The sequence below is a fragment of the Penicillium roqueforti genome, assembly GCF_015533775.1.
Source record: "Penicillium roqueforti strain LCP96 04111 chromosome Unknown scaffold_13, whole genome shotgun sequence".
Taxonomy (NCBI): Eukaryota; Fungi; Ascomycota; class Eurotiomycetes; order Eurotiales; family Aspergillaceae; genus Penicillium; species Penicillium roqueforti.
Window position 1 is genome coordinate 626,193 of NW_024067577.1, and position 19,161 is coordinate 645,353.

The 19,161-nt window shown below is 51.2% G+C and overlaps 7 protein-coding genes across 7 annotated transcripts; 5 read left to right on the top strand and 2 right to left on the bottom strand.

Annotated features, from left to right (window-relative positions):
• Window positions 1-875: 875 nt before the first annotated feature.
• LCP9604111_5632 (uncharacterized protein) lies at window positions 876-2,235 on the bottom strand (the record flags this gene model as incomplete). The annotated part of the gene is made up of 7 exons (XM_039073464.1): window positions 876-1,350; window positions 1,411-1,492; window positions 1,600-1,696; window positions 1,800-1,882; window positions 1,942-2,029; window positions 2,093-2,104; window positions 2,218-2,235. 7 exons carry the CDS (start codon window positions 2,233-2,235, stop codon window positions 876-878), a joined length of 855 nt encoding a protein of 284 aa, XP_038928594.1.
• Window positions 2,236-3,321: 1,086 nt separating this feature from the next.
• Window positions 3,322-4,487, top strand: LCP9604111_5633 (sedoheptulose-7-phosphate:D-glyceraldehyde-3-phosphate transaldolase TAL1; the record flags this gene model as incomplete). The annotated part of the gene is made up of 4 exons (XM_039073465.1): window positions 3,322-3,379; window positions 3,440-3,451; window positions 3,521-3,804; window positions 3,867-4,487. 4 exons carry the CDS (start codon window positions 3,322-3,324, stop codon window positions 4,485-4,487), a joined length of 975 nt encoding a protein of 324 aa, XP_038928595.1.
• A 690-nt stretch (window positions 4,488-5,177) lies between these two features.
• Window positions 5,178-6,188, top strand: sod1 (superoxide dismutase SOD1; the record flags this gene model as incomplete). Its single annotated transcript, XM_039073466.1, has 7 exons — window positions 5,178-5,190; window positions 5,244-5,282; window positions 5,481-5,507; window positions 5,573-5,752; window positions 5,810-5,961; window positions 6,015-6,111; window positions 6,166-6,188. The coding sequence occupies 7 exons, from the start codon at window positions 5,178-5,180 to the stop codon at window positions 6,186-6,188; spliced, it is 531 nt and encodes a 176-aa protein (XP_038928596.1).
• Window positions 6,189-6,551: 363 nt separating this feature from the next.
• On the top strand, window positions 6,552-9,397 carry LCP9604111_5635 (putative transcription factor (Snd1/p100); the record flags this gene model as incomplete). The annotated part of the gene is made up of 2 exons (XM_039073467.1): window positions 6,552-6,689; window positions 6,872-9,397. The coding sequence occupies 2 exons, from the start codon at window positions 6,552-6,554 to the stop codon at window positions 9,395-9,397; spliced, it is 2,664 nt and encodes an 887-aa protein (XP_038928597.1).
• Window positions 9,398-9,897: 500 nt separating this feature from the next.
• LCP9604111_5636 (SEC14 family lipid-binding protein) lies at window positions 9,898-11,447 on the top strand (the record flags this gene model as incomplete). Its single annotated transcript, XM_039073468.1, has 4 exons — window positions 9,898-10,166; window positions 10,265-10,406; window positions 10,473-10,847; window positions 10,917-11,447. 4 exons carry the CDS (start codon window positions 9,898-9,900, stop codon window positions 11,445-11,447), a joined length of 1,317 nt encoding a protein of 438 aa, XP_038928598.1.
• Window positions 11,448-12,474: 1,027 nt separating this feature from the next.
• LCP9604111_5637 (sterol desaturase family protein) lies at window positions 12,475-13,515 on the top strand (the record flags this gene model as incomplete). The annotated part of the gene is made up of 1 exon (XM_039073469.1): window positions 12,475-13,515. One exon carries the CDS (start codon window positions 12,475-12,477, stop codon window positions 13,513-13,515), a length of 1,041 nt encoding a protein of 346 aa, XP_038928599.1.
• A 371-nt stretch (window positions 13,516-13,886) lies between these two features.
• Window positions 13,887-16,854, bottom strand: LCP9604111_5638 (uncharacterized protein; the record flags this gene model as incomplete). Its single annotated transcript, XM_039073470.1, has 3 exons — window positions 13,887-13,925; window positions 13,979-16,244; window positions 16,307-16,854. 3 exons carry the CDS (start codon window positions 16,852-16,854, stop codon window positions 13,887-13,889), a joined length of 2,853 nt encoding a protein of 950 aa, XP_038928600.1.
• Window positions 16,855-19,161: the final 2,307 nt, after the last annotated feature.

The following is a 19,161-nucleotide window of genomic DNA, read 5'->3' on the forward strand; positions in this document are numbered from 1 at the left end:
GGAACCGAGGATTTAGCACTTGATACGCGCCGAGTACCTCTGAGATGATATTACCTAGGTCGTTCTGGGTAATGGACATTACCTATACCAGAAGTTGCCCTTTTGGGGAATTACATGGCACTTGACTGTGACTCCCGCGGCGTGAGATTCTGTAAGGATCGCATGGTTTCTGATTGGACTACAGTGTAGTGGTGCGATGAAAGAGGGAGAGAGTTGTCAATTCCTAAAGGGGCAGAATGCCCAACTATCTAGTTATAGGGGTTAGTGCCTGCTGCACTGGGCTGATGGCCAGGTAACCACCACATCCAACAACATGATATGTGTTTAGACTTTAGACTCCAGTGTATGGGGCGAAACGCACGACTAGTACTGAGGGGTCGGTGTCTGAGGCATCCGTCCGGTGATCACCTGACCCCCATGTATAACAATATGCCATTCAACTCCCGAGCCCTCCGAAAGATCTCACGATACATTCCCAGGTCTTGGTCAAGCTCATCGGGCAACATGTCTCCGACATCTCCGGCATTGCGGGGGATATCCGGGGGGCGGGCACCATCGAAGATTGCTGCTGTGGCAGAGCTTATTCCGCAACGCTTATACCTTGATTGCCGACCTTGCCATAGACTCGTCGATTCGAATCTCCTCCCTGTTGATGAGTAGATCAATGCTTGAGCAGACAACATGAGGGCTTGGCAGAAGAAAGGCCTGCACCAGTAGGTAGTATGGTTTTGAGCACTGTCATCTCCGCGGCTTTCTCTATTGCTCCTTTCTCTTCCCTCTCTTCGCTGCTGCTTCTCCATACTTCTTTTCGATTCTCAGGGTGGATACTTCACTGGTGTAGAACCTTTCGAGTAAACGGGTATCATGCCCGGAACTTACTTCTGGTAGAAGGATGCCTTGTCATACCAGTGAATCGGGTAGCTCCCAGGAGAGGATAAATTCTCGATCTGGTATTCTTCGGCATACGCATGGCGTAATTTTTGTAGAAATGGATACGATATAGGGAGATCGCACAAACGTGTTCGAAGCTCGATTTCTGTCACAGAGTTTGAAGTACGTGATACCCACATCCGAATATCATGGTGTAAGGCTGCCTCTGCAAATTTTCTCATATTACTCGGTCGAATGTTTTCCTTTTCCATGCGATCAACCAGAGGATTATTGTAAAGATCTGCAAAGACACTCGGACATTTCTTTGCCGCCTGTTGTATCATAGCTGTCGTCGGCGCGTCTTCGGCAGCAAATGCTCCTTCGAGGTAAATCCCCAGAGTCCTTCGGGAAGATTCTTCAAGGAGAAGAGTTCGTTCGATCTCACGACCGTTGCATCGTGTAACTCTATCCTGAAATATGCTAGATAAAGACACAATCACTCCGTTAGTAGTTATTCCATGACAGGATTTGAACATTTACCTATGCTCTAACATTGAGGTCTTGGAGGTCATGGGGACGCTCTGGACCGAAGCTTTGGTAGGGCCACCCGGTAGTGGTGAAGCTGTGACGATCTCGAGCACAAGCGAGAACAGTCATTTGCATAAAATCAGGGAACGGAACTTGCAGCTAGTTTTTCTTCCTTTCCTCTCCCGTACTTAGTATTCTGACGAAAAATGCACTTATTCATCTGAGAATTTGGCATGTAGCAGAAGCCACTACCGGGGGCGACCGCAGCAGCAGCGTGATGCTCAGTGGCATCAGCAGCCTGATTGATGCACACGTTAGAAATAATATTCAGTCCTGCCTAGTCGTGTAGTCCCGAGAGAAGACTGCTCCTTGTAGAGTGGAAACAGCAGGCAATTTCTTACCTTCATGGCATTTTGGGCCGCGGCCCGGAGGTTCCCAACCTCTTCATGGGAGAGAGGAGACCCCTTCGCCTTGGATTCGGTGGCTTATTCAGTATGTTAGTAATGCTCAGTCAACTATAGGGCTTATTGATCGTTCTCTTACCCTGTGGGCCAGCCGCTTCTTCTCCTTGACTGAGATAGCAAGAGAAACAAGAAACAAGGGCAAAGTGGGAGAGGGCTTGCTTATATAGCTGGCCGATTCCATATGTCAGTAATGCTCAGTCAACTATAGGGCTTATTGATCGTTCTCTTACCCGGTGAGCCAGCTACTTCTTCTCCTTGACTGAGATAGTAAGAGATAGTAAGAGAGAGAGAAAGAAGAAGCAAGTGGAAAGTAAGAGACGGCCTGCTTATATAGCTGGCCGCTCTAATGACAAACAAGACGAACAGCAAACATCGCGATCCGTACAATGGGATCAATGACTAGATCATGATATAGACCATAAATTTTGAACAGACATAGTGAGTAGAAGCTCTGTTCTTGCCTAACCACTCTCTCTCGAAGGACAGTTTGTAGCTTCTTCTCTAGGGACAACTGCCAATAGTCGATCGGCTAATACACGGTCTTCTTCTGTGTCCTTTATACTACAGACTTGTTGTTGAGGGTGACTCGCTATCCTATGAGTATTGGGTGAGCACAAGTTGCACTTGGCTGGGACGCATAACCCTACTTTGATCATAAACACACAAGTAAAACTAGTGGCCACTGGCGGTCGAGTATGGACTACAGCACCGCACCAGGACTGGAAGGCTATTCGATTGATCCAATGACACGGAAGACATGGAAGACATGGAAGACTGTAGAAAACCCTCTTGAACAAGACATACTATACTCCGTGGGCCTAGGGAAAATGATACATACATGTTACTACTCCGTATAGGTACTTCCAATTGAAAGTTTCAAGCAACCTCCATTCGGAAATCCGTAGGGTCCATAGTTAAGCTGTTCGGAAATCATATTTCTCCATAACTACCCCGTAGCCGTCGACATGTATTTAACCGGGCCCCCGGTGAACGTTGCAAAGACCGCTACAGTAGTGGGCCGTTGTCCGGTCTACCATCCTCCGGTTGGGGGAAGACGGAGCACTCTGCGCCGGATTTGGGATTGTAGTACACCTATTCAAGCCGTTCAAGCAGAGGAAATATTGAAAACAAATCGAAGAGTATTAATAGAAATACGGCAGCTATTTTAGAACGAAGAATCAAGAATCCAAGGGGAAACGGCAAATAAAACAAGAAAAGAAGTCGGATGTTGTCGAGGGGAGCTGTCTGATTTCATCGTGCAGCGTCATTTGCCCCGCCTGAAAATGGGGCAGAGGCAAGGTACTTGTGTTGACTATGGCGTCCCCATACTAAGCGCAAGTACCCGGCAATTGATCTGGGACTGGTCAATGACACCACCCCTCCTTCTTAAACACCGCGCCGTCCGCCACTCTCCTTCTCTCTTCATACTTTCTTCATTTCACTTTCAAAACATCAAAAAATGTCTTCTTCTCTTGAACAGCTCAAGGCTACTGGCACCGTTGTCGTTTGCGACTCTGGTAAGCTCTCAATCTGATTATTTGGGTTGTATTGAAAACACGCTAACACTAAATATTTAGGTGACTTCGCCAGTATGTATTCCAGACTTTGCTTGATGATATGGGTTCCAGCATTGGACAGCTAGCTAACTTCAACCACAGCTATTGGCAAGTACAAGCCCCAGGATGCCACCACCAACCCCTCTTTGATTCTGGCTGCTTCCAAGAAGCCCGAGTATGCCACTCTCATCGACACTGCCGTTGCCTATGGCAAGAAGAACGGAAAGACCCTCGATGAGCAGGTTGAGGCCACCCTCGACCGTCTCCTCGTGCAATTCGGAAAGGAGATTCTTCAGATCATTCCCGGCAAGGTCTCCACCGAGGTCGACGCCAAGCTGTCCTTCGATACCCAGGCTTCCGTCAACAAGGCTCTTGAGATCATCAAGGTACGTGCACGAGTTTATGCGAAATGACTTCCGGCAATTCCGAGCTGACCCTTGCTACTCAGCTGTACGCCGACAACGGTATCTCCAAGGACCGCGTCCTGATCAAGATTGCCTCCACCTACGAGGGCATCAAGGCCGCTCACATCCTCCAGTCCCAGCACGGCATCAACTGCAACCTGACCCTCATGTTCTCTCTGGTTCAGGCCATTGCCGGTGCCGAGGCCGGTGCCTACCTCATCTCTCCCTTCGTTGGTCGCATTCTTGACTGGTTCAAGGCTGCCCACAAGCGCGACTACACCCCCCAGGAGGACCCCGGTGTCAAGTCCGTCCAGGACATCTACAACTACTACAAGAAGTTCGGCTACAAGACCATTGTCATGGGTGCCTCTTTCCGTAACACCGGCGAGATCACCGAGCTGGCTGGTTGTGACTACCTGACCATCTCCCCCAACCTCCTGGAGAGCCTGTACAACTCCACCGAAGCCGTGCCCCAGAAGCTCAACGCCGCCGATGCCTCCAACCTTGATATCAAGAAGCGCGAGTACCTCAACAACGAGGCTCAGTTCCGCTTCGACTTCAACGAGGAGGCCATGGCTGTTGAGAAGCTCCGTGAGGGTATCTCCAAGTTCGCTGCTGATGCGGTTACCCTCAAGGAGCTCCTTGCCCAGAAGATTCAGGCTTAGATCTTCTTTTAATTGTTTAATTTCTTGTAAATTGGCGATCTCCCAAAAAATTGGAATCGGTAGATACGAATTGATGAATTTGGCCTCAGTGCTATTTTGATATATAATTCTCCGGTGTCGGTGTAGCAGATCAGACTTGAGGGGTAAAGGGAACCGCGGAATCTGGCCGGGCCGGCTTATTCAGGCCCCCGCACTAGTTTAGCCTTCTACTGCTTTCCAGCTATGGTGTCATTTCACCCGGAGCAGAGTTATCCTGGCATCTTATATTACCCGAGGTTGTGACAATGCTATTAGGATGGGTTGGAGCTGTAGCTGTGAGACAAGTGTACAATGGTATTGCAGACTGCATAACACTTCTAGCATGCAGCTATTGGGGTATGTGGCAGCAATTATTTACACAGCAGTATGCACATTATTAATAATTATGTCATAATTATTCCCCCTCGTTCCGACTTGCTACCCACTTGGGAAGGTGGGGGATGTTTTGCTGTGGTATTAAGTACCGAGTACACGTATACAGAGCTCTGTTTATACTGCGATACATGTACCCAGTACTTGATCCATACAAGTGTAGAGTCACGTCGACATCATTCGCCTTATTATCTCCCTCCGCCCACTTCCTCTCCTCTTCTTCACAATCCTCATTCTCAATCTTCAATCTTCAATTTAAAACATTTTAAGATAATCAAAATGGTCAAGGCTGGTAAGTAATGTCCATTATTGGTTCTCTCTGGGCCATACATAAGCTCTCCTCAGTCTCCAAGTTCCCCACGATCGGTGGCAAGGACCTTGGGTGTGAGCAGATTTGAGCACCTTGTGATCCAGAGCGCAAATCCGGGCCTATCGGCTTGCGTCCTCGCTCTAGCTCTCCACTGCTGTCTGGGTATCTGCCAATACCTCTGGGACAATCCGGGGATCATCGCTGCTCATTTGCTAGAAGCATGGCATCCTGATCCTGGGTGCGGCACGAGCCGTTGCTGAGGCTGGGACCAGACAGGGGCTCTGGAGATCTAGTAGCCGGCATGCCGGACAGCCTTCGATAAGCATTCTGGAACAATTCATTGACCTCTTTCCTTTCCGTGCAGTTGCTGTTCTCCGTGGTGACGCTAAGGTCGCCGGCACCGTCACCTTCGAGCAGGCTAGCGAGAGTGCCCCTACCACCATCTCCTGGAACATCACCGGCCACGATGCCAACGCTGAGCGTGCTTTCCACGTTCACCAGTTCGGTGACAACACCAACGGCTGCACCTCCGCTGGCCCCCACTGTATGTCATTGATCAGCCAGGTATGAGGAGGAAGGATGGGATGCTGATCGCTTCTAGTCAACCCCTTCGGCAAGAACCACGGTGCTCCCACTGACACCGACCGTCACGTCGGTGACCTTGGCAACTTCAAGACTGACGCTGAGGGTAATGCCAACGGCTCCAAGCAGGACAGCCTCGTCAAGCTGATTGGTGCCGAGTCCGTTCTGGGCGTAAGTTTATAATTAATCTAGTATTGTCGAGGCAGATTGCTAACATTGTTTAGCGCACTCTCGTCGTCCACGCCGGTACCGATGACCTCGGCAAGGGTGGTAACGAGGAGTCCAAGAAGACTGGTAACGCCGGTCCCCGCCCTGCTTGCGGTAAGTTCATGAAGGCGTGCTGAGGTGGAGATGAATGCTAATAATCTCTTCTAGGTGTCATTGGTATTGCCGCATAAATGCAGCTCTATTCCCTTTTGAACCCTGGATTTTGATATCCCCGTAATTGGTGGATGGAAAATGCAGGATACTCCGTCTAGGATACATGAATGAATGCCAATTTGACATGTGAATATTTGGATTTGGATATCTGTCATGATCGATGACCACTGTATAGCTTCGATGCTTTGTAGACTTCCGTAGAAGCTCGGACGGCTGACCGCTTTCCCCACAAGTCTAAACACCGGCCACGTTTCCCCTCAGGCCATTCTGTTTGCTCTCAACTTCCTTTTCTCTTGTGTTTTCTTTTATACTTTTATTCTGGTTCTGTCTTCAATCTCATCACAATTGTGCATGTGGTAGTGGAGACTGTTTCATTCAGTATGCCTTTCGAAGCCCGGGTCAAGTCTGTCCTGTCCGGTGACACGGTCGTGCTGTCGCATATCACCAACCCTTCACAAGAACGTGTCCTGAGTTTGGCTTATGTCTCTGCTCCAAGATTAAGGAGAGAGGGTGATGAGGTAGGTGCATTGTTGAGATTGATTGCCTGTTGATTGCACCATTGGAAGACCAAATTGCTGCTTGTGTGATCTCCAAATTGGCTTTCTGGTCACAAGAGCTCCATTTAGCATTGAACAAATGGCCCTACCTAAAAAGCGAAGAGATCGAAAGAGATAAGGCTAATCCAAAGAATCAATTATAGCCATACGCCTTCCAATCACGCGAATTCCTCCGCGAGCTCCTTGTCGGCAAGGTCATCCAGTTCCACGTTGTGTACACCATCCCCTCTGGTGCCAAGCGCGACTACGGTACCATCAAGCTGCCCGGTTTCGATGCCTCATTGCCCGATATCAGTGTGCAGGAGGGCTGGACCCGAGTCCGCGAAGAAGCAGGCAAGCGTGGAGATGAATCTGAGGAGACCATTGGACTCCTGGACCGTCTGCGGGCATTGCAATCCCTCGCCCAGGAGGAAGGAAAGGGAACTTGGGCTGGCGGTGACGACGGGCACATCGACACTAGCTACGAATTGATTGGTGCTCGGGATTTGGTTAAACGTAACTTGGGTCACCAGCTGGAAGGTATCATTGAGAAGGTCCTGAACGGTGACCGTGTTGTGCTGCGTTTGCTGCTCAAGCCGCAGGAGCACATTCAGACTGTCATTGCCGTTGCTGGTATCCGGGCACCATCCGCTAAGCGCACAACTGCTGATGGCAAGGAGACCGCGGCTGAGCCGTTTGGTGATGAGGCACTGCAGTTTGTTGAGGAACGATTGTTGCAGCGCAAGGTCAAGGTTTCTTTGCTTGGTGTTACGCCGCAGGGACAGATTGTTGCCACCCTCCTTCACCCCAATGGAAACATCTCTCGATTCCTTCTTGAGGCTGGTCTAGCCCGCTGCCAGGATCACCACTCCACACTTTTAGGTTCGGACATGGCTCTTCTCCGCCAGGCGGAGCTTACAGCAAAGGCCGATCGCAAGGGATTGTGGGTTAGCCACACCGGACCCACCACTGCTGGTGCCGCGGCTGTGGACTATGTTGTCACCCGTGTTTTGAATGCTGATACCCTCTTTATCCGCAACAAGGCTGGACAGGAGAAGAAGATCAGTCTCGCTAGTATCCGTCAGCCAAAACCCTCCGACCCTAAGCAGTCTCCCTTTGCTGCTGAGGCGAAGGAGTTCCTGCGCAAGCGAGTGATTGCCAAGCATGTCCTGGTCACCGTCAACGGCAAGAAGCCTGCAAACGAAGGCTACGAGGAGCGCGAGGTTGCTACTGTTGTTCACGGTAACACCAACGTTGGTTTGGCTCTTGTAGAGGCAGGTTACGCCTCTGTCATTCGCCACCGCATGGACGACGCTGACCGGTCTCCCGACTACGATGCGCTGCTCGCTGCTGAGGCTGATGCCCAGAAGGAGGGCCGTGGAATGTGGACTTCCAAGCCTCCCAAGGCGAAACAGGTGGTGGACTATTCAGAGAGCGTGCAAAAGGCCAAGCTGGAGCTTGGTATCTTGCAGCGCCAAAAGCGTGTCCCTGCTGTCGTCGACTTTGTGAAGTCTGGATCTCGCTTCACTGTTCTGGTTCCCCGTGATAACGCCAAATTGACTCTCGTCCTGTCCGGCATCCGTGCCCCTCGCTCTTCCCGCGGGCCCAGCGACGCCGGTGAGCCTTTCGGCCAGGAGGCTCACGACCTTGCCAACCGCCGCTGCATGCAGCGCGACGTTGAGATTGACGTTGAGACCATTGACAAGGTTGGCGGATTCATCGGCAGCCTGTATATCAACAAGGAGAACTTCACCACCGTTCTGTTGGAGGAGGGTTTCGCCACCGTCCATGCATACTCGGCTGAGCAGTCTGGTCACGCCGCCGAGTACTTCGCTGCTGAGCAGCGGGCTAAGGACGCCCGCAAAGGTTTGTGGCACGACTGGGACCCCGCCAAGGAGGCCGCTGAGGCTGAGGAAGCCGAGGCTGCCAATGGCGCGGGAACTGGCGCTGAAAGCGATGCCGCCCCCGCACAGCGTCGCAAGGACTACCGCGACGTTATGGTTACCTACATCGACCCTACCTCCGCCAAGCTCAAGCTGCAACAGATCGGCACCGGTACCAACGCGCTCACCGAGCTGATGAGCGCTTTCCGCAAGTTCCACATCAACAAGGCCAACGACACCCCGCTGCCCGGCCCTCCCAAGGCTGGCGACTGGGTTGCCGCCCAATTCACCGAAGACGGCGCCTGGTACCGCGCCAAGGTGCGCCGAAACGACCGCGAGAAGGAGCAGGCCGAGGTAGTCTACATCGACTTTGGCAACTCCGAGATTCTGCCATGGGCATCACTTCGCCCTCTTACCCAACCCCAATTCTCCTCCCAGACCCTCCGCCCCCAGGCCATTGATGCAGTCCTCTCTCTTCTTCAGTTCCCCACCTCCGAGGATTACCTCGAGGATGCTGTCGGCTTCGTCGGCGACCAGACCTTCGACCGTCAGCTTGTCGCGAATGTTGACCACGTTGACCAGGACGGCACCCTGCACGTCACTCTCCTCGACCCCTCCGCTTCCAAGAACCTGGATAACAGCATCAACGCCGACATCATTCAAGAGGGTCTGGCCATGGTACCCCGCAAGCTGAAGGCGTGGGAGCGTGCCTCCGTCGATACCCTCTCCAACCTGCGCGCGCTCGAGGACGAGGCCAAGGCCGAGCGTCGCGGTATCTGGGAGTATGGTGATCTGACCGAGGACTGACTTCTTGTATCTATTTGAATTTTGAGCTGCACGAGGGTGACCTGTACAGATATTGGTTGGGATGGCCCTATGATTAGCATCTGGCTGTGCCATATACACTGAGATATGGTGCTTATTTTTAATTTAGGCCGGAAATTTATTGCATTTTGTGTTTTTTATATCGCCTGCTTCGTCTGTTACTACCTTGGTTGATCCGGCCAATTAGCTTTGTTGATCGATGGATCGGCGATGTACTTCGGCAGGTGTTGGGCAAAAAGATACTCAACGATGTTCAACGATGTTCAACATTCTCAAGAAGACCTAAATCCCACCTGTGAATCTGATAGAGAGCAAAGATGTATCACAAATAGAGTCAACCCCCAGAAAACACCGACGCTCGGGTCAAAACACCGTCACATTTATTTCACCGCCTCCTTCCCTCCGCCACCTCCGACGTCTGTTTTGGAAAGGGCGATCTCTCCTGCAAAAAAGTAAACAAACTTGAGAGATCAGAGCTCACCATGTTTTGGGGCAACAAAACTCCGCAGGACTCCGGAGAGGACCTGGCCCGCACCGATTCAGCTACGAAGAACGATCCCGCCGCATCCGCCTCACAAGCTTCCGGCACCGCCTGGCTCGCCGGGCACTTGCACCACCTTACACCGGAGCAGGAGGAAAAGCTGGAAGAGTTCAAGAAAGTGTGCGCTGAGCGGAAATATTACACCCCTGCCGTGAAACAAGCAGATGGCGTCGAGGCGAAGCCGGCCAGCCAGGACGATGCGACTTTATTGTATGTGAATGTGGCGCGTCCACCTTAAACCCCAATCCAGCTAGAAATGAACAAAATCAAACCGAACGATTGAGTGCTGACTTTGATTATTTGCGCAGGCGATTCCTCCGAGCTCGCAAGTTCGACGTTGAGGGCGCGTGGGCCCAATTCAAGGACACCGAAGACTGGCGCAAAGACAACGCCATCGAGGAGCTGTATGCGAATATCAAGATTGACTCATATGAAGCCGCTCGGCGGATGGTGCGTGTTATAATACCCTGTGAAATGAATACCCCGACCTCGTGCTGACATCTACTGTCTCTGTAGTATCCCCAATGGACTGGCCGTCGCGATCGCCGCGGAATCCCCGTCTACGTCTTCCAGATCCGCCACCTGGATCACAAGGCTGTCGCCGCTTACAACTCCACCATGAATAGCGGTACACCCGAGACGCACAAATCATCCAAAGTTCCTGCGCGCTTGTTGAATCTCTTCGCGTTGTATGAGAACCTTCTGCGCTTCGTGATGCCGCTCTCCTCGGCGCTGCCACGTCCGAACCCGGAGACGCCTATCGTGACGTCGACCAATATCGTGGATGTCGGCGGTGTCGGGCTGAAGCAGTTCTGGAACTTGAAGGGTCACATGCAGGATGCTAGTGTTTTGGCCACGGCGCATTACCCGGAGACATTAGATCGGATCTTTGTATGTTGCGCCCCCGTTTAATACGTCCAGGGAGTTGAAGATAAGTTCGTGAAACTAACTCGCTGTCAGATCATCGGAGCACCCGCATTCTTTCCAACCGTCTGGGGCTGGATCAAGCGCTGGTTTGACCCAGGAACCACCTCGAAGATCTTCATTCTCTCCGCCTCAGAGGTCACGCCCACTCTCAACTCCTTCATGGAGCCAACCAGCATCCCCAAGCAATTCGGTGGCGAGCTGGACTGGGCGTGGGGCGATATGCCCAACCTGGACGAGCCCACCAGCGAGCTGCTCCGCGGCATCGAGCAACCGCTCGCCGAGGGCCAAAAGCGGAGAGAAATCATCAAGGGACCTGTTCTGTTCAACGGCGATCACCTCCAGGTCCTAGGCACTATGGATGGAACGCAGACGAAGCGGAGAGAAATCGTTCCCATCCCGAAACTCCAGGCTTCGGTTGAGTCAGAGGCTAACTCCGATAGCTCTGCAGAGAAGGCGGCGCCTAATGGCGCAGAGACTAAGGTAGACGATAGCGAGAAAACCATCGACAACGTGGCGGTCAAAATCGACCAGTTATCCGTCGATGAGAATCATGTTTCCGTATAGAGCACAGAGCACATAGAAAGGTAGCGGGAATACCGTGTTGGGATTTGTGTTGGACATACAATTAGCGATGTGACATAGCACAAGATAGCGCAGATCTCAATACCGAGGCATATTTTTTTCTTCTCTCTGTTTTGTTCTTGGATATATGTCGGTTTATATATTATCATGAAGTGGGAACTGCATGTGCATATGCATCTATGGCATGATGTGGGTGGCATGTTGGGGTATGTTCTGGTTTCATCTTCCCAAAATTTATATACTCTCTCCCCGTATGGAGTAGCTTGCTCTGGTTTGTTCTCCATCTGGATTGACTCGTATTTACACTGTTCATGAGCCTTGATTATGCTTGACATCTGGTCGTCTATAAAATGTACTCCTTTGAGTACCGAACAGATGTGCATCACCATATTTATATATTTTGAGTGCGTCCAGTATATACTGTAGCTAAGTCTCTATGAAGATTTACTAAGAGAGTATAACTCATCCTTGAGCATCGGATAATGAATCATACAGAAATCCCCGAAATATATGCAAGTCGACCAATTAGAATGAGGGCTTTGGTTGAGCACATGACTCGAGCCCATGTAGATGCAGACGCAGGGCAACGTCTCCACATCCCATCTATACGGCTGAGTACGTCGAACATCTAGAAACGGGTCGTGATTAACCAAGGAAACATAATTTACTCATGAATGTCCTTGTATCATGATCACCCCTCAACACGAGGTAACCATGTCAGGCCCAAGCGGTAGCTCGCTAACGCGGTAAACGGCCATGTTGTTGGGAAAGAGATCCAAGATGAGATATGATCGACGCCACGCTCTAACCCAGTCAAATGCCCGAGGCTCATTTTGCGGGGAGCGTGAAAGAGTGGGCATTCTTCTTCACATGCGCCGAGCGTCGCCAATGGCCGAACGACTGGGGGAGGGATCGACAATAAGCCCAAGCACATAAACCCACTAAGCCCCGTACCTGGGGTAGATCGAAGCGTGCACTCCGACACCCTTATACAGATCACGAATCAGCCATGAATCGTAACGCAAAAGACTCCATGAAGTCCACCTGGCGGCAGCAAGCCCGCTCAGAGTGGACACTCTTCCACTGGTTCTACGAAGTCCTCGGCATCCACCCCGAACACCTCGACAAGAACGTGCCCGTCCATCTAAAGGAAGATGCCGTGCCGTACATCCCAGACTGGTCCATGCACCGCTGGGTGCTCACGCACGCCGCCATCCCCCTCCTGATCCACCACGCGTACGTCGAGATCACCGGCCACAACCTCAGCGCCTGGGGCGCCTTCTTCCTCTACGGCCTCGCCTTCAAAGCCATCGCCATCCACGAAATCCACGTCCTACGACGAGTAGGCCACCAGCACGGCTTCCTAGACGGCGACAAGCACGCGCGCGACGGCGTCCCAGACGTCGGCGTCGCCAAGGTCGTCTTCTCACTCATGTTAACATCAACCCTCCGCCCAATGTTCACCGTCTTCATCGCCTACCACGCCACACACCCGCCCTCCACGATCAGCTTCCTCTGGCTGCCCCTCGAAGCCGGGCTGTACGGTATCGTCCTCGACTTCTGGTTCTACTGGTACCACCGACTGATGCATGACGTGGGCGCGTTGTGGAAATACCACCGCACGCACCACCTCACCAAGCATCCGAACCCGCTGCTGACGCTGTACGCGGACTCGGAGCAGGAGTTCTTTGATATCCTCGGCATCCCGCTTATGACGTATTTCAGCATGCGGGCTGTGGGCATGCCGATGGGGTTTTATGAGTGGTGGGTTTGCCATCAGTATGTGGTATTCGCGGAGTTGGCGGGGCATAGTGGGCTGCGGGTTCATGCTACGCCGCCGTCGACGTTGAGTTGGGCTTTGCGGTGGTTTGGGGCGGAGCTTGTTATTGAGGATCATGATTTGCATCATCGGAAGGGTTGGAGGAAGAGTCATAACTATGGGAAGCAGACGAGGCTTTGGGATCGGGTCTTTGGGACTTGTACTGATCGTGTTGAATCGGTTGAGAACAATGTTGATTATGTCAATTCGTCGCCTATGCCGTTGTATTGAGTGAGGTTGGCTTGTTGATAGTTTTGCTTCTGGTGTGGAAATCAGTACTTATAAAGCCTGTGCAGTGTTGCAGAGGGTTGTTGACATGGTTGCTATTGTTTTCTTTTGCTCACTAGTTACACTGTTTGATGCGACGTTGGATCCTTTGGATATCATGTCTATGAATGAAATGTTCCCCATGACCAATGACTTTCTGTATACCACACCGCATATTATTCTGAGCAGGCATATTTTTCTGAGCAGGCTAGTTTGGCTCGAGTACGTGGCGAGCAAATCTGGTATTTAAGATGTTACTATATGCAGAGAATTGAAGCAATGTATTTATTACAGTTTAGAGCACATATGGCATCTGGTATATGAGCCTATCAGGCCTAAGCCCTCCACAGGGCATTAACTTGCTTCTTTCGAGTCTAGACAAAAATAATTAGCAAATGTACCGGGAGCAGTTAGACAAAAGACTTACCATCGGAGCCAAAACGGCGACACCCGCTCCGAGTGCCACCACAGTGAGAACGAGTTGCAGCTTGGAGAAGCTCTTGCCAAGGATATCAAATGCCTGGCTGGGCGTAGCTCGGGTACCGAAAATATCGCTTCCGTAAGCGAAGATGAGACTGGTACTTTCCAACAGGGTAGGGCGAGAGAGCACAGCATTGATGCCGGCGACATCGCGCGTGTGCGAGAGGTACCATTTGCCATCGAAGTCGAGGTAGGGGGCGTAGCGGAATAGGCCTTCTTCGGCTTCGGCCGCGGTAGGGTCACGGTCGACAGGGCGGCGAGGGTCGAGGACGGGGCGAGGAATGCCGACTATGGAGTTGGAGGAGGGGAGAGTGCAAAGAAGCTGGCGGGTGGTGATTCCCTGGCGCGTTTGAGTGACGGCCATGTGGGAGATTGATTCGGGGATCATGAAGGCCTGGGAGATGACGTAGGGCAACGGGAGGATGGCGGTGCTAGAGTAGTTTGTGGCAGAGTCAAGGAGACCACGGTCGTTGGGCAAGGGGGATTCGTAGAGCTCCGAGATGACCAGCTGGTAGCCCTTGGCGGAGGACTCGCTTCCATCAACGTCGCCCCAGAACGAGTAGGCGAACCAGTTCTCGGACATCGCGGAAGCAATGGGTTGCGTAGAGTCCACGCCTGCTTGGGTGGATGCGTGGATGACATTGCCTGAGACTCCGTCTAACAGGTAGAAACTGGCAGTGTGGGTCTGCTCGTTCACTGCAGTCACCAGGGCGAGGTTGGGGTTGAGGTACTTGTAAAGGACCGAGCGGTTTCCAAGGACCCTGCCGATGGACGCCACAGGGTCATGCGCAGGACGAGCGGTCGCTTCGACGACCTTCTGTCCGGAGGGAGGAACAAACTCCCACACAGGAGTCTTGTTATCCTTCGCAGCCCAGCCGAGGACTCGGCCATCAATGCTAGTGGTTACCAAGAATCCATCTTCGTTGGCAAATGCAGCGACTGGTGTACCATCTTCACGGATACCGACGGTGGCCAGCGAGCTTCCATCCTGCATCTCGAAGACAGCAATCGAGTGGAGTTTGCTGGTAGATGGTTCGATGCGGGAAACGATCTCCCCTGTCGACACATCCACAGTCACAGAGCCTCCGTCGTCGGAGTAGATAGTCACGACTCCTGGCGAAGTCAACATAGCCTTCACATTCCAGTCCGATGTCTCCACTGCCTGGATGCCCCAGGAAACGGCGCCGTGGTTTCCAGTATCCAAGGCGTATACACGGCCGCTCTTGGTGGCGACAATAACTGATTTGGCAAGTCCAAAGCTGTCCAGGTTGGACACTTCGTCGGTCAAGATACTGCTCAGAATGCGCTTCGGCAGATCCTTCAGCCAGTCGGGTAGATGTTCCAAGTCCCGGACATGACGCTTGACCCGGTGTAGGTACGCGCCGTACAAAGTCTCGTGACCCTCGACCTCCAATTCATGGGCTAGATCTTCTTGGGCGTCAGTTTCCGCCCATGTAGCTGCAACAGTATCAATGAGACCCTCATGCCGAGTCCACTCGATCTGGCCATTTCGGATAAGTTGCCAGTCTCCATACTTCCGGAAAAGTGCTGTCCTAACAGCCACGGACTTTCCTTTGGCGACAACCTCGGATACCGAGTGAAGGGCAATATCAGATGAAGGCTTTTGTAGATCCCATCGTCCCAGAATCCCATGAGAGGCGGATGATACAACAACGGCCTCCAAGTCGGTGACTCGAGTGAAATAAACATTAGCGTCAATGACACTGACTGCAACTGCTGACTGGCCGGAGAGATAGGGTAGCCGGTAAGCCTTGGTGACCTTAGCAGACACCAAGTCCACATGGTAAACCTCAGCCCAGGCTCCGGCCTCAGTTTCAAAGTGGACCAAGAAATGGGGCAGAGCATTAAGCTTGTGGGGAGCGTGGACCGTGATTTGTCGAATTCCGGAGCCGGAGGTATTGTCAATGGCGATAGAAGTGACCTCCTTAGTACCAATAACATTGACCTTCAGGGACTTTTGCGATTTGTCGGCCCAGACGATGATAGGCGAGGCGGAATTAGCGCCCACATAGAGGACGGACTCCGGGGTAGCCACATCAGCCTCAGAGTTCAGAATTTGATGACGAGTCTGTCGCCCAGTCAATGGATCCAAAACAGTGACTTTGATCTTGAACCCCTTCAACATAGCCGAGTGGAGAGAAATATAGAAGACCTCGGTGGAAGAAGACGAGACTTGGAACGGGATGTCGCCGCTAGAAGAACAATTGATTAGCTTGGGACAGGTTAAAAAAAAAAAAGCAAAGACGAGACCAACCTTGCATCCTTGTATTCCCAAACAGTCTTTCCAGTATTACCATCCAGCCGTTTCACAATGCCGTTGCCCTCGCTAGCAACCACAGCAATCGTATCTCTAACCCCGGAGGTCGCGGTGGCATCCTCAAGCTCCAACAGCTCGAGATCGCCAACCACACCCTCGGAGACCCGATGTTCCCATCCCAGCTTGCCATCCTGGGCACTCCAAGACGCGATGTAGTTATCCACCGCAGCTACAACGGCATCGTTGCCATCGAGTCCGCGCAAAAGACCCGCCCCATGTGCGGGAGAGTCTGCCGACCGCGATATGTTCTGGCGCCATACCAGTGCGCCGTCACGGGGGTTCACGGCACCCACAAGCAACTTGTCGGATATGGTATATATAAGGGAGGCATTTGAAGACGTGAATGGCTTGAGGAAGAAGGTCGAGTCGGGAGATGGAGTACCGAGAAGAGCGTGGTGGAAGTCGATGTGGTCGACCTCGTCAGAGTAGATGGCCGCCGCGGGAGATAGGCACGCAGCGAAAAAGAGCGCCGCCTGGAGCCACATTTTGACGAGTGACTCTTATTGAAGCATTGAAGAGGGGAGGTGGGAGGTGATGTAGAATGGATGTTGTCAATACAAGCTTGGCGTCCGGGCGGTGATAACCCAGATCTTCTGTCTACAACCATGAACGTCCAACCTCGCTCCCTCATTGCCTAATGTCATGGCAATAGAATAACCACGACATCTAAAAATACAATAAAAAAGACACTACAAGGCCGCATAAGCGACCAACTATTCTTCATCATCAAGATGGCCCCATGCCGCAGTGCGAATACCGTAAGTCAAGTATCTGATAGAAACAATGCCCCAGAGATCTTTCGTTGTAGTTGAGTATGTTTTTTCGAACAATTCAAAGATTCGTAGACGTAAGAATGAAAAGAAGATATCTAGATTCCATACAACAAGCTAAAGACGTAGCCAAAAACATCTAGATCTTGGTCTATCAGACTCGAGTCCCTCACATCTAGCTCCACTACACCAGTCAATTCATACTAAAGCCAGAGCCCTCCAGCTAGGAATACGGTTTGGCAGTTCCTATTTCCAGACTATGAGTTTGTAATGCTAACATTACTATTAGAATGACATGCACAAGAAGCTGAGCAGACTAGACTTACATCGAAATCCACCGAAAGGGCTAGTATCTCATCGTCCGTTGAAATTTGCATGTACTCGAACTCGCACTCGAGCTCCTCAGAGTTATTAGTGGGCCTGCCAAACCAATTGTTCATCGGATTGAAAAGTGGACGTATTGCGCGAAAAGCTCCGATTCCAATTATCACCTCAAATCCCCTAAGCGGCCTTCCTTCAAAACCAATCATCGTTTGATTTCCTGGAGCGCGATAGCCAAGAATATTGTTCGGCATATCACTAGGATAAATAAGCTCTAAGCCGCAATCTTATTTCAAGTGGAATCCATTCGAAGTAGTGTGTAATAATAGAATCACGCAGAATGTATGATCCATTCGTGGCTGGCAAGGCCCGAGCAGCTGCACGGAAACCCGCGCCGCGAGCGCATTGCTGAAAGCTCGGCGGCTTGAGTTCAAACACTACGATATGCCAATATTAGCAGGATTCCATTCCTTGCTATAGGAATACAATCAAATGAGATGGAATCACCCAGGTGGTCTATATCATCGTCGAGGCATCGCGGGGTTTTTCGCTTAGGGTTTCAAGCAACTTCTCCAGATTTAATTCACCACCTTTGAACTGGTTCGAAAGAAGCGCCCAACAATATCTATGAATCTAAAATCCGTTTGGTAGATTTGATGGGGGGATTTTTTCTAATAATTTGCTAACCTCTTCCCAGCATGTATCAATGCTAGAGATCTGTTAGCTGACCCCCGGCTGCAGTCAAATGAACTAAGCACTAATTAGCAAGTACTTCCAATAGCAGATTCACAGGATCAAGACGCACGAAAAACGTCACGGTCAGACAAGGATGTTCCGCATGATACACAAGAGCGAGAGAATATCGCATCCAGAGCCAGGTCCATTTCTGACTTCTTGATGATTTTTGAGTTGTTTTTCGTAATTTGGAAGTAGCAACGGTTGTTTGTCGCTTAGCCTAGTGTCGCTATCATGATTGCATCATCATACTCCTATTGCGAAAGGTTTCCACAGCTAGATTAGAAATTAATCGTAGTATGAGAGTAGAAGGGCTATCCTTGACGTCTGGAGACCGGCTACTACAGCATCGGATCCCAGATATATCTGCACTAAGAGTAGGCTTCTACATCAATCAATTATTAAGAATCTAAGAAAGTCCACAGTTTGTTGAACTTGCTCTCTTCCATAAAAGTAATAAATAAATATATTGTATATTGTGCCTTAGTATGTACTAGTTTCTGAACGACACATCCCAGCAAAATCGCTCATTTATACTGGTTGCCTTGTCTGACAGCGAAAAACGACTTTAATTACGGTCGTTGTCGAGGAATCCTAGATTGACACGCAGGTTAGCATATAAAAAGGCTTCAGGCAAAAACAAGGGTCACGAACCTTCAGCCTTGTTCAGCAGCTGGTTACCAAAGCTGCCACTGGAAGAGTCATTGTTGCCAGAGTTGCCGTAGCTAGAGTTGTTGTTGCTGCCGTAGCTGTCCTGGTCGCGACCAGAGCTAGACTTGTTGCCATAGCTGGAGGAGTCGTTGTCACCATAGCTGGAAGAGTCATTGTTGCTACCGTAGCTGTCCTTCTTGGAGGACTGGTTGCCGCCGTAGCTGGAGGAATCATTGTTGCTGCCGTAGCTGTCCTGGTTGCCACCGGAGCTGGACTTGTTACCGCCGTAGCTGGAAGAGTCGTTGTTGCTACCGT